Source organism: Haemorhous mexicanus, chromosome Z (assembly GCF_027477595.1).
Source record: "Haemorhous mexicanus isolate bHaeMex1 chromosome Z, bHaeMex1.pri, whole genome shotgun sequence".
Lineage (NCBI taxonomy): Eukaryota > Metazoa > Chordata > Aves > Passeriformes > Fringillidae > Haemorhous > Haemorhous mexicanus.
In genome coordinates this window covers 2493330-2507685 of record NC_082381.1, presented here as the reverse complement: position 1 = coordinate 2507685, position 14356 = coordinate 2493330, and the positions used below count along the sequence as shown (strand labels likewise).

Here is a 14356-nt window from a genome sequence, read left to right as displayed (position 1 = left end):
ATTTCCAACATTTCAAATATTAAGTGGGCAAATTTTCTTTGCTGCAGAGGGAAAACTCATTGCTCCAGAGACAATTTCTGGAAATGATTTAGTTATATAGGCCTGGAGGACACAGCATTGTACATTTAGACCAGTAAGTCTTCCAAGACCCTGGTGTCTTTATGACATTGAAGCATAAATATTCTGCCTACTTTGGTATTTAAGATATTGCCATCTTTGGTATTTAAGATATTTTTGATGGAAAACCAAGCAATATATTAGCCAGTTTGTGTGTAACTGAATAATGATTATTATTTTACTTTATAAATTCATAGCTATTGCTGGTCAGGATACATTTTTTTGAGCTGCATGATTGTTATGTTTGTTCTTTGAAAGTAAAATTTGTGACACTTACTGGGAAAAAGCAGAGGAAAAATAAAGCATGGTCTGTAATATTGAGTGTTATGGTTGCTCTATAAACGAAATTTTTATTTGAGATTTCTGTGTTTCAAGCTCTCTTCTTTTGTGCCCAAGGTGAGCCAAGGTGCTCTTTCCAAAGTCTGTAAAGAGACTAAGAGGACAGGGTCTCTAGTGTTAAGGTCACAAATCTTATATATTGAAGCCTTCACTAATTCACTTTTCCAATAGACTTTCTGTGATAACTTGTATTACTTCTCGTATATTTCACAGGTGTTACTTCCAGTGATATTTATTTTTACAGGAGTGTTGTGAGATACTCTCATATATCCATGATTAGAAAGAATAATATGGAAATGTATGTAAATATATAGAACTGAGTGTTGCATAACACTACCCTTTTATGACTAGCACTTGCCAGGTATTTATTGTCTAATACAATCTTGCATTTCTGACATTTCCTCTTGTTGAACTCTTGGTTTATTATATACTTTGGATGATGTCTTTCCAGCACTTAAAGGACGTGATCCAGTTCAAAGGAAAACACAGATGATCCATTTCATTGGCTTGACACTTAACTAGGTAGAAATTTATGTTCATAACATATATAAAAATTTAGACAGCATTTTTGATATACAGGTTACTTTGCATTCCACTGAATTTTTTGTAGCACCAAAATGCAGAATTGCTTAGCAGCAGTCAGCTTTACACAGTAGGAGTGGGAGCACAGATATTACAAGAATGGGACGTGTTCTATGAGTTAGTCTCAAGAATTATTATTCCTCTCACAGTGAAAGATCCATAAAATGATGTCAGTATAGAATAATAAATAAATAATTAGATATAAATATAAAAATAAATAGAGAATAATAAATAATTAAATATAGAATGATAAATATAATATTTATATAATTTAAATATAGAATAATAAGTAATAATTTAAAAATTCCAAAGCATGGAATCTGGTTAATAGCTTCTGATAGAAGGTATAAAACCAACTTGGGAAATCAAGGTAAGGGTGAAAGTATTCATATGATCTGCTAAATAGACACTTGATAGAACAAAGACTATGGTGTTATGCATTTTTTTCTGCCATAAGTTTCCTCAGCAGTCAATATGTCAATGTTTGGAGCCCTCTCCCTGAGCTGTCTGATATTCTGCCTTGTGTCTGTGGCTTGCAGGATGGTCTGAGCCCATATTCAGGACACCCTCTTTAAGCCTTGTAGTCTTATTTATGGCTATAGTCTAAATAAGACTTGGGGTAAAACGATAGCTTACTTAGATTACCCTATCACTGCCCTTAATCTAGAAAGATGAGAAAGTTTCCCTTAAACTACTTGGAAAAAAAATAAGAATGTTATTGGATTTCCTAGACTAAAAGGAATTATGGACTATATCTTCAAATATACTTAATGGTACATATGAAACTATACAGTCATTAGGACAAGATAATGTATCCTGGAAGGCATAGCAGTTGAGCTTTTGCTCTGAGTCAGCCTAACTCAAGTTAGCTGAGTCAAAGGCAGCTGTTAGCCCTATGAATATTAACACTGTGAAGATAAGGGGTTCTATCAACCCTTTTCTGGAAAAATTGGTAATTCTAGACAGTGCTTTTGTGACGGTTGTTTTACAGAAGAATTCACTGAACTTTTCATAAGTGGGATCACATGGTCTGTTTAAAAATTCCCAAGATTAGTTTACAAATTTCTCATATAGTGAGGGTTATTTTCCTGCAATGAATACTACAATTTAACAAAACAAAGCATAAAAAATATATTTTGGCTCCCTCTAGGATGAAAATATAGCGCCTGAGGAATTCACTCTAATGTTTGTCCCTGTTGTGGTTTACAGCAGAACATCTAAATTAAGTACTAAACTGCATTTAGATATAGTGTCATCACAAAATATTATTTGTGTTTGAATATTGCAGAAATGCTTCTTCTGTAATTCATTGAAACTTTTACACAAGCACCTGAACTGCTGCATTGTGAGCTGCCTAGCCTGTTCCATTCCTCTTTGAAAAGTATAATGGAGTTTATGACCTGAAATAGTTTAGTAGTAGTAGTAGTAATAATAATAACGCTTGTTATTATTATTATCATTATCATTATTATATTATTCAAATACCCAGCTAACTATCAACACTTTTCTTTCAATAATAAGTGCAAAACAATAAGACACTAAAGTTACTAATGCAGCTTGTCTGAAATACAAGTTGACATATATTTTGTTCAGCACAGTTCTCAGGGGTGACAGAGCTCTTCCATTCTCCTCTGTGGGTTTTTCACTTCTAAACAACACTAACTGCTATTACTGCTGTCACAATCAATAACTTTTAGTTCTACCTTGAGCTTCTGCAAAATGCTCTCTGCATGCACCTATAATCTGGAAGAGGTGTCTTTTTTTTTGTAGATATACCAGAATGAGAAGGACACACCTCTAACAGTCTTCATAATAACACACTTTTTCTCCATATGAAGTTCACTTTGGAGATGCAGTTTGAAATCTCTGCAGACATAAATTTTGAAGTGCTTGCTGGGCATGTCTGAAATACCCATTTATAGCTAATAGTCCCATGTAATCACTGGTCATGCTTTCTAGGTTTTTTTAATGGAAATATCTATTTCTGTCTGATTAAAGGCTTTTTCCTTATTTTTAAAAAAATGTTCTTTACCACTCATGTTCCTGATGAAAAAAACCATTATCGTACAGAACTTAATATTCAGATAAACTCATCCATAGCAATGTTTTCAATGCTTTTTCCAAGCAGTCTGAAATCTGCAAAGTACCTTAGAATTTTATCTCAAATTTTCAGTGTAATGAATTTGCTATCCTTATGGTACTATAATTAAAGAGATTCCAGCAGCTATCTTCTGCATTGTTTAAGTCTGTGTCTCACAATCCCGTGTCACTGTCACTGTTATGTCAATATGATGTCTACTCAAGCTTGGTAGACTTCACAGCGGATGCATATTTCAGTATGTATGGTAAGCTTCCATTTGTTTGCATGTTGTATGGGCTCATCAGGCTGCACTGAGGCCAATCTCCAACCAATAAAGTGCTTTCCTGGGAATTCCTGTTTGACCATAGGACATCGGCCACAGCAAGAGGCAGTGCCCTCCTGTTGCATGTGAAGTATCTCTTTAGAGGTGTTTGTCTTCATCTTTGCAAGCTTAAATAGCAGCACAATGGTCTTTATCAAAGGAGATCCTGTTACTGTCAGCAGCAGAAGGCATGTGTCCAGGCAGAACAAAGGGGCACTTATTGTCACATTCCAATGATGATATCAAATGATAATATTTTTGCATAATCTTAAAAATTATGGTTCAGAGGCTGTCAGAGTGGTAGAAAGTGTTAATTACAATTAGATGTTTTGTGCAGGGAAGTAAGACTTAGTTTTAATATGCCAGTTAAATTCTGGTTAATAAAACTTTGCCTGTTACTGCACATAGTGAAAGAAGACCCTGGACTCCTTCTTGTTTGCATCCTGACATACTCTTCATTTTACTCCTTTTCTTTGATATTAGGCAAAGTCAAGAAGTTAGCCACAGGAGTCCCTAAATAAATCAATTTGTGTATAAATTTTCAACAAATTGGTAGTAGCTTAGTAAAATTTATAACAGAAACTGGGCAACCAGGGAATGTGTGAAGAAAGAAAAATTCAGAAATGTTAGAGATGATTGAAAAAGAAAGATACCTGCAGTTTCTTACCTAAAAAATGCAACTGTAAGGATCAGCACCTATCACCCATCCAAAGGGGAAACTGGACAATACATATATGGAACATACATATTATATAGGAGTGGAACAACTACTAGCATACTTCTACTCTTTCATGGTAATCTCTGTTAGTCTTCTCATTAATTTCCCACTACCATCTATTTCTATAATTACCACCAAAGTGTCTAAAGTGTTTAGCCATGCATACAAGCTCAAAAATACCTCAAAAGGGCCCATTAGAACTTGGCTTCTCAGATATTGTTTCTGAAAAAACTTTCCTAGGGAATATCAGTAGCAGTTTCAGAAGCAGTTTCAGATTACTTACAAGATAAGTGATATGTTCATACCACTGTATTCAAAAAACACATTAATTAGATATTATGATGGATATAACACATATGAGAGTATTTTTATTATTTACTTTATTATCTATAAATCCATGATCACAGTTTCAAAGTGTACCAGGCAGCGGATAGTTTTCTGATTATTAATAGGTAGCACAGACATTGTCTATCATTAGGCTTATTGAGAATGAAAAATTAAGCAAGATGTTTCTAAGGAGAAACACTACAATCTTCTAAAAATAGACTATCCCTCTAAAGCCTTCGATGATAAAAACATCTTGTGTGGTAGAGTGGTAGAATAGAACTTGTATGTGGTACAGCATGGTGATGCTGGATCAAGTTTTGTCCCTGCACTTAGAAATTTGGTGGCTGGAACTGAGAGTAGGTCTGCTCTTTCTTCAGGAATGGCACTCTTCAGCTATGCTGCATGTCTGGAGCTTCATGCCCTCCAGTCAAACCAGAAAATGATTATTTTAGTATTTTTTTAATCTCAGCAAGTTATTTATCTCTCATGTTTAAGAAAATTTCAGAGAATTGTCTGAGAAGCATTTTCATCCTTGTTCTCCAAATTTTAGGGGTTTTCCAGCATCCTCTTTCCTATATATTGCTTCCATAAGAAAGAGTTCTTCCCAGTGTTCTTTGAGGTATATTTATTTGAGTGCTGAAGGAAAGCGTAACTGGTTTTTCTGCCTTCATCTTACCTCTTGAAAACTGTTTGCCATGTTCTGAAAAGCTTGGTTCATAAAAAGTTATAAAGAGGTACAGAACAGTAATTGCCAAGAATTTCTTGAAACCCCTGAATTCCTAATGATTGATCTACTCTTCACATCCACTGTCCTTCTTTTTTTTCACTTGACAGATGGCAGTGATGACAATGAAGAAGGCAGCGCAGTTGAGAATGAAGAAAATGCCAAAGGAGCAGGTCAGTGATGTGGATTACTTTGAGGGCAGACACAGGCACCTTCTGATTATTAGTAAGAATGAAGGAGGAGGAAAGTTCTCCTTCTAACATACACCCTCCTCTCATGTGTTTTTATATTTCTTTAATCAATCACAGATAAAGGTAGGAAGAGAGCAACACCAAGAACCAGAAGAACACATGCCAGAGGGAGAGACAGGCATGGTGATGAGGATGATGAGGATGATGAAGATGGGATGAGGAGAGCTGGGCCTCGCAAGCACAGAAGCCGTAGACGAGGACGAGCAGCTGGAAATGAGGCCAGTGATTCTGATATGGAACCTGCAAAAGCCAGGAAGAATCAAGCAAATCAGAAATCCAAGGAAGATGATGAAGAAGAAGAAGATGAGAAAGGAGGTAAAAGTGGGAAAGGTAAAAATGAGAAGAAAGGGGACAAAAAGTCAGATAAAAAAGGAAAAAAAGAGAAGGCCAACAAGAAGAAAAAAGACAAAAAGAAATCAGGATCAGGGTAATTAAGTTTTTTTTTCCTTATACTAAAACTATAATTGTCTTACAGGAAACCTGTTTTCACTTATGGCTGTGAAATACCAAGGGTCAATATGCCTCCCTTACTTGTGACAGTCAGACTGGAGCTGGACAGATATGCTTTGTCCTCCAATGATGAAATGACAGCTGAGTGAAATGGAAACTTTCTGGAAAGTCATATTTAGTTATATTCTAAGTTATATATTTAGTTATATATATAGATATATATTATATGAGCTGTATTCTAGAGAAAGGTAGTGAAAATGACAAAGGAGAAGAGAAAGTGGTAGAGGGAAGTGATAACATGTGAGATCTGCACCTCTTTTTTCTTTCTGCAAAATTAAAATGCCCCAAACTCCAAGCTGATTACCTTCCAAGAAAGCCAAGTTTTATTTCCATTATAGAACTAAAATCTTGCTGCTTCTAAGAGGATCACATTCTTGTTTCCCCACCAGTTTTGAGCCAATTTTTCATATCAGTTGCAACATTTCAAGAACGCTGAACCAAAAACTAAAATGGGATTTTCCAATCTGTCTCCCACCCACTTCCTCTGAAATGTCACTTTTCAACTTTCCAAAGTATCCAATGAAACCTGGGGTTTTTATAAGACTCCAGAGACAGGGAGCCCTTCAGAAAAACATTTCTATTTCTCTGCCATCCTAGCATCCCTTTGCTCCTTGTCCCTTCTTGTGCTTTTGAAAGGAAGCAACCCTGGGAGCCATACATGAGGAAGCAAATGGAGCTAGCTATCTCAATGGAGAGGAAGACAAACTCCCATTCCTCATTCAGCACTTGTTATAGCTTTTTTGTTCCCAGAGGTGTCACTGGAGAGCACAGGCGGACTAAAAGGAAATGAAAAAATACAGTAAGATATGCTGTTGTATTAATTTGTCTCGGGTCCCGTTTCTATAGCTTTCTACTTCATTACCCTTCCCAATGAGAATTAGAAGGCCTAAAATCATTCTTTCTGCTGGGTCTTCACTGTGGTGGCAATTATAGTCTTGTGTGCAGTTTCCTGTACTCACAGAGCAACAGCCCTGACTCTGTAAACCTACGTTCCTTTGTTTATTTTTTTCTTCATTATAAACATTTACGAAGTGTTAACTATAAAAGGCCACTAAAAATAGAAAACTGAACAAGGGTGCAATGTTTTTCATTGTCTTCCGAAGTTTTTAATATTAAAAACCATAATTTTGAGCTAAATAACTTGAAATTGCTGCCTGAACAAGACATTGATCCTAAAGTAGTAAGCCTAATGACATTTGAGGAAAAACTGAGGATACTCTCAAAGATAACTCAAGAGTACTATATTTTTAGACTTACAAGAGCTTTTGAAAAGATTGAAGAATAATAAAAATATTTTAAATTATTTTCAAAGGAAAAATCAAAATAATGTAAGAATGAAAGATAGTAGGCTGTTGATCAGTTTGGCTGTGATTGAGATAAAGGGTTTGCAAGGCTTCAGAATGGAAAATAAGGTTGCCTGTATAGAAATATAGCCCCTCTAGCAAGTCTGGGAGAACCTATCACAACAAATTCTCTCTATTGTTTAAACATAGACCTTGCTGATGCAGTTTTTTAATTGCCAAGGTGTTTCAGCATGAAACAGCAGGAAAAGAGCAAAATCAGAAGTTGAGACAGAAAACACCAGAAAAAATTCCCTAAATGAAAAGTGGAACTATTTGACAGAGAGATAATATTGTATTTACTGCTGTCATGGTGGCTTTTGCTAAACTCTAGCAACATGCCCCATTTTGGTGAGATCGCAGTACAAGTCAATGGAATCTGTTGCAGTTGCCTTCTTCTCCCTCTGTACTTTTCATTTAAATCAGGAAAACTTCTTCATGCACTACTTATTCCACATAAAAGACTTAAGGTAATCCTAGAAGAACTCTGCATTGATTTTCTGGTTTAGTTGTTTTGTTTTTTTGAAACTTAAATATTCCGCTCTTGGTTAACTTGTGGTAGTGAGTTCCCAGGGTAATGCCATGGTGAAAGGAGCTCTTTCTCCGTGAGTTTTAAAACTTCAGTTTTAAGATGTTTATGGTTGCTGATGAGACTGATTGTTGCCTGATATTAAGGGTGTGAGGAGGGCCTGCGCTACACTGTTCGTAATCTCCAACCCCAAAATGATCAATGATCATTGATAAATTGCTCCTTTAATCTCACTGTGGGGGTCAGAGATGCTCATGGGTTAAAAAGTGGTTTAGTTCTTTACTGCCTTGTTTCGTTTTGTCTGATTGATTTTAGAAACTCTGTGCTGTCATATGAGGAAAAAAAAATAGGAATGGGATCATATTCTTCCTACTGCTTAGCTCTATCTGTGAGTAAATAAACTGACTTTTATTAAGTTCCTTTGAGAGTACAAAACTCCTGTGGAAGCGTGGAGATACATGGAAGATTAGACACTACTTCTTTTTTATAACTGAATAGTATTAACTGACAGGCAATGCTATGGGGATTGTCTGTGTAAGTAGAATTTACACAAAAAAACTAGAAAGAAAGATTTCAAATTTAGTCAAATTTATTGAATTGTTATGCTATACTCTCAAAGTCATACCAGTCTTATCATGTAACATCCTAGCTCAAAGAAAACATTTTCATCCTAATTTTTAATGCCATACACAGAAATCATGAGAAAAGTAGATTTCATCCATAAAGAGGAGATGAAACTAAAACCAAAATAGAGATGCATAATAAGGTCGTAAAACCAAACTAGAGATGAATAGAATGAAGAAATTCATTGTGTGTTCAACTTGAAGAAGCACTTGATTTCAAGAACTCTGCTGACTTAGATGTGTATTGAATTGGAGCCAAGGAGGCTGGGGTCTTTATGTCAAGATATTTATTGACACTTGATGCTTTATGTTAGCCTGCAGGTCCCAATGAACCCTTCTGACCTTCAAATGTGTGAATAAAAAACCTTTCATGAGAGGCTAAGGCTTTTGATTGCAGAAGACAGAATTTTGGTTTCCTGACTTGAATAACATGGTGTTCCACCACATGAGCTGAAGGAAAGGTCTGCTGTTACTCCACCAAGTTTGGCTGCATAATGTAAACACACTAGAAAATACTGACTTCTTAAAAAAACACTGAAATTTTGATTTTTAATAATTTTTCTTGTTCCAAAGCAAAGTGAAGAATGGGAAGATGAGACATGTTTGTAAAGACAAACAAAGCAGTAGCTGGCAAAGGTCACAAAGCCTGTATTATCCTGACTTGACCTCTTGTGTTCTGTTAAACTTCCTTTTCTCAGTAAGCTCACTTCATTAGCACAAAGCCCTCCTGTTTCCCCCTCTCTCACTGCAGCATTGTAAACCAGCAAATTCCAGCTTTGCATAACCTAGCAGTCTTCCATCAAAGAACATGTTTAATGTCAGGCATATCATTCCGCTTAGTAAAATGGAGAACAGCTGATTGCGACAATGGATTCTGAGCTCTCTCAAATCAGACTTTTAATCCTTCTGTTCTTCATGAAGACATGACTCTTTGCATTTCCCCTCAAAATTTTATGCACAAGTAACTTTGTTATCCTTTATCCATTTGACTTCAGTTTTCATGCCATTCTCAACTTGTTCTTCACAATGAAGAGATGTGGTTCTCAGTAGCATTTTTTCTTTAGCTTCTGTAAAGTTTTCTGTAGCTTCAAGCTTTCTATGATACAGTTTTTTTGTCATGTAAAGCCCAACACGGTAAGACTGATGGGTACAACTTTCTAAGATGACAGTCTATTCAGTATGGGCCACAATGATGCTCAGAGGGTTTAAGTACCTTTCTTACAGGACAGGCTGAGAGAATTGGAATTTTTCACCCTAGAGAAGAGAAGGTTCTGGGGAGATCTGCCTTAGGGAAGCTTATGAAAAGGAGGAAGACTTTTAATATGGCCAGACAGAGACAGAACAAGGGAGAAAGGTTTTAAACTGAAAGAGAACACAATTATTTTAGATGTTAGGAAGAAATTTTTTACTCAGAGTGTGGTGTAGCACTGGATCAAGTGGCTCAGAGAAGCTGTAGATGCCCCACAGCTGGGGAGTGTTCAAGACCAGGCTGGATAGGGGTCCTGAGCAACCTGATCTAGTGAATGGGATACCTGCATAAGGCAGAGAGGGTTGGAGAGAAATGATTTTTGAGATTCCTTCCAACCCAAACCATTTTGTGATTCTATGGCTCCATGATAATAAATAGCATTTTAACCTTTAATAGCAGGGTGACCCATAGCTATGGAAGCTTCTTTCTTTCCTTTGCTAACTTCTGTATGTCTGAAAGTTTTCAGCTCATCCCCTAATCTTTAGCTATAATTAAGTAAAATTAATGAAGACTATAGGCAGAAAACCAATAAGAAACTTGTCTTTTTCCATGTTTCAAAATGTATTTTGCTTTTATTTGTTTGTTTTGAATCCTGTAAGTATTCTTGCTGGTAAACTCTTGTGTCATTTATATCCTTTAGATCTCTAAAAAGACCCGTGTTATCTGTTTTGGTAGAGGAAAAGTTTTATAATTTTAAAATTATTCAGGAGATAGAACCTATACATTAGGTATTGAATAATTCAGCGCTCACATCAGATCTTGGATATCAAACTCTCAGAAAGGGGAAGTATGAGCAAAAAAGTCTGAAAACTACTTGCTTGATAAAGTCAGAATGAATTTTTCTCCAGTCAAGCCAGAAAACCATTAAAAAACCCCAAACAAATTTCCAGTACAGTTTTAAACATTCGTAAGACAAAGAAACAGGAAAGCAAATCAACAAAAGGAGCTGAAGAAAGATCAACAAGAACAGAGAGACATGCATCAAACTGCTACCACCAAGAGATCACTTAGTGGTAGTTGTCACTGTCAGCTTTTTAGGGCAGAAAGTCAGAGTCTATTTATTTCCCTTTTATCATTTTTCTGTTCACTTGCATAAAAAAGAGGAAGCACTTGTTGACAATTAATTGCTACATGCCATTATATGACATGCAAGATTGCTCACAGTAAAGGGTATAGAAAGAGTTTAGAAAAGTGAATATTGTTTTAATCAGCAATTCTTTGCAAAGATAGTGCAAACTGATGTATGGATAGTATGTTCAGATCACAGACACAACATATTTGGAGATGCCATTACAATTGCACCTCCTTTCCTTGAATGCTTGCTGAAATGTGGCTTTGAATTTTTTCCATCTATGAAATGTTATTGCCTTGGTAAGTGCATGGGCTGTCATTTGTCTCTCTGGTGTGACATACTGAGGTGAAGGAGTTTGCTTTTATGGTTGCAGTTTGAGCATCCTCACTTGACCATAGTGAGTTTGGGTGGGACTCTTAGAAGGCTGATTACAGCTGCAGAAGAAATAAGTGATGGTCAGATTTTACCCCAAGAGTGCTGCTCACTGTCCCCCAGTTCTGCACTTTGTGTGCAGGCTTTGCCTTTCATACTAAAATTAATAGCAAATCTAAAGGAACTGTGTCCTCCCTTCTGTGTAAGTGTGAAGGCATTAATCTAGCCTCAAATTTAACAGAAATTAACACAAAGTATATTTTTTTTCTGTGAAAACATGTGCCCTATCTGAGTTTTGGTGATGTTTTTGTTCCTGCTTTTGTTTGAAGCTCTGATTCTGAGTCTGAGGAGGAACCAATTACAGAGGAGGAATTGGCCAAGCTGAAGGAAGAGGTAGAAGAAAAAAAGAAACTGATTGCCACACTGCGAAACAAGCCATGGAAGATGAAAAAGAAGTTGTCTGTCCTGAAGTATGGTTTGATTTCCATAATGAATATCCATTTTCCTGCTTTGCACTATTTTTCTGATCTTTCACTTTAGTTCTGCACCTACTCACAAAATTAACTTCAGACCACCTCTAGTCTCTCTTCCCTAGGAGATATGCTCACTGTAAGTGAAGGTAAATGATGCTGCAGAACACTGCTTTCTTGTCCCAGTAGAGCTGAAATCAAATACGGAAAGCTAAGCCTTTTGTTTTCAGAATTTCCGCTAAGCAGCACAAAATCTTTCTCTTTTCTTCAGTTAGGTTAATGTTGATGAATTCTTCCATTGCTGAGATTAATATCTCATTAATATATCTCAGAAAAATTATGAAATTGCAGGATTATCTCAAGATTGCTAGAGAGAAAGGAGAGGATTTTTCTCCCTAATCATTAAAGAAAGGAAAAAAAACAGCTTATGGAAAAGCAAACTCTTTGGAAGCAGAACTTGTACTTTCATGCATTTTTATTTATGCCACATAGAAAACTGTATTTTGTCCTAGCATATCTATTGCTATATTTATCGGAAGCCAAAAATTAAGTATTTCTTTACATTTAAATTTCTACCAAGCACAGGAACTGAGTAAATAGAGAGAATTTTATTCTTTTGACAAAACTGCTCCCCTGTTTTCAATAACTAATTTGCTGCAGCAATACCAAGACACCAACAAAACGTATCTAGCGGAGAAAGGATGGTCTCTCCTGCAGTTTTTAATATGAACAGAAAACACAGAAATATGAAATATTAAATATGATCTGGAAAGTCTATAGATTTGTCCTATTAGAAGGTATGGTAATTTTGGAAAGGGTAAACTTGCAAAGAGGTAGTGAAAGACTCAAAGTAGGTAAAAGGGAACAGTATCTAGGAGATGTAGAGTAGAAGAATTGTGGTGGTAAGAGAACTTTCACTAAATATAAATGAGTAGATTAGGTTTTGGACAATCTACAGCTGAAGGATCCCCATGTACATAAACTTAACATTTGTTTGTAGTTTTCCTATGGAAAAAGCTTCAATTTTTACAGCCATTCTTCTATCCCATAATTCACAGCACATAATTCATAGCAATTCCAAGGAAACTTCATGACTTGGTATGTCCTTTAGATTATTTTCCATTATTAGTTTTCCATGTGGGCAGTGATGACGCTGCAACATGTAGCTCAAGGATGATCAAGAGACACTTCTGGGTCTTGGGATATCTGGTAAGGAAAGCTGGCACAGAAGTTATTTTTTCCACTATACTTCCAGTTGTGGGCACTGATACTGGAGAAAATAGATGCACCCAGTCTATTAACACAATAATTCACAGAAAAAATCCTCCTAGAAACTCTGCTAAGGCTCTTGGAAGATGGGGAGGTGTGTTGAGAAAATAAGCACTTCTTCACCAGGGAAAGAGCTGCCTGAACAAACCTTCTGTGATGAAGTTACTACATCAGTGGACAAAGGAAGGGTTGTGGATGTCATTTAGCTGGACTTCTGTAAGGTCTTTGACAGGGTACTCCGCAAACTCCTTCTCCCCATATTGTAAAGATGCATATTAAATGTGTGGGCTGTAAGGTTGCTAAGAAATTGTCTGAATGGTCACACCTAGGGAGCTGGTGCTCAATGTCTGCTTGGACATCCCTTTGGAGGACTTGGGGGTATTGGTGGATGGAAAGTCAAAGGAAAGTCTAGAACGCGGGTTTGCAGTCCAGCAAACCAAACCCAAAGCAGCCTGGCCAATAGGGTAAGGGAAGGGATTCTGTTCCTCTAAACCACTATAGTGAGACTCCACTTGGAATATGGGATCCTCAGTACAGGAAAGGCATGAACTTGCTTGAGCAGGTCCAGAGGAGGGCCACAGAAATAGTCAGGGGACTGGAGCAGCTTTCCTAAGGACACAGGCTATGAGACTTGGGTTTCTCAGCCTGGAGAGGAGAAGGCCTCGAGACACCTTATAGCAGCCTTTCCATACTTAAAAGGGGGTTTTTAAGAGAGATGGGAACAGATTTTTACAAGAAGATGTGGTAATTAGACAAGAAGTAATAAAACCTAAAGAAAAATGGTAATAAAAACTTAGAGAATTTAGATTCAGACTATATATAGGGAAGATGTTCTCTATAATGAAGGTGTAGGGACACTGGATGAAGCTGCCCAGAGAAGCTGTGGATGCCCCATTCTGGAAGTGTCCAAGGACAAGCTGGATGGAGCTCTGCTCAACCTGGCCTTCTAAGAGGTGTTCTGCTCATGGCAGAGGGTCTGGAAATAAATCATCTAAAATGTTCTTCACAGCCTAAACCATTTAATTATGATCTCAGATTATAGATACCAAAATATAGTTATAGGGTGTGTTTTCTAGAGCCCTGCTTTTGCAATTGTTTCTTTGGAGCCTAAGTTCAACTGAGTTGCAAGACAAGACTAGGAGTTTTTATGCTACTTAAAGTAAAAAATTTATCTATAAATAGGCTCTCTACTATGATTACAGTTACAATAGTATCAGCAGGTAAGGTATCTATGTTCTGCATTTTAGCAAGAAATTTATAACAGAATCATTAGTCCAATAGATTGGCATTGTTGGCATTGTTCTTGTACGTAAGAAAAATAAACACATGCTGGCTGTACATGCCCTTAAACTTTTAAATCAATAATGTGACTTTTGAATAACCTTTGTTAGTGTTTCTGGCTCTTGAAACTCTTGGTGAACCATTGTTAGTAGTAAGGTTTTCTCTCCTCTCATCTGCTTCT

General features: G+C 36.6%; 1 protein-coding gene across 1 annotated transcript in view; it reads left to right on the top strand.

Moving 5' to 3' along the window:
- TMC1 (transmembrane channel like 1) overlaps nucleotides 1-14356 on the top strand; it is a 63080-nt gene that overhangs the window by 11340 nt on the left and 37384 nt on the right. The window contains 3 exon segments of the mRNA XM_059874208.1: nucleotides 5320-5382; nucleotides 5518-5887; nucleotides 11485-11625. Coding sequence (XP_059730191.1) covers nucleotides 5320-5382; nucleotides 5518-5887; nucleotides 11485-11625 — 574 coding nt within the window.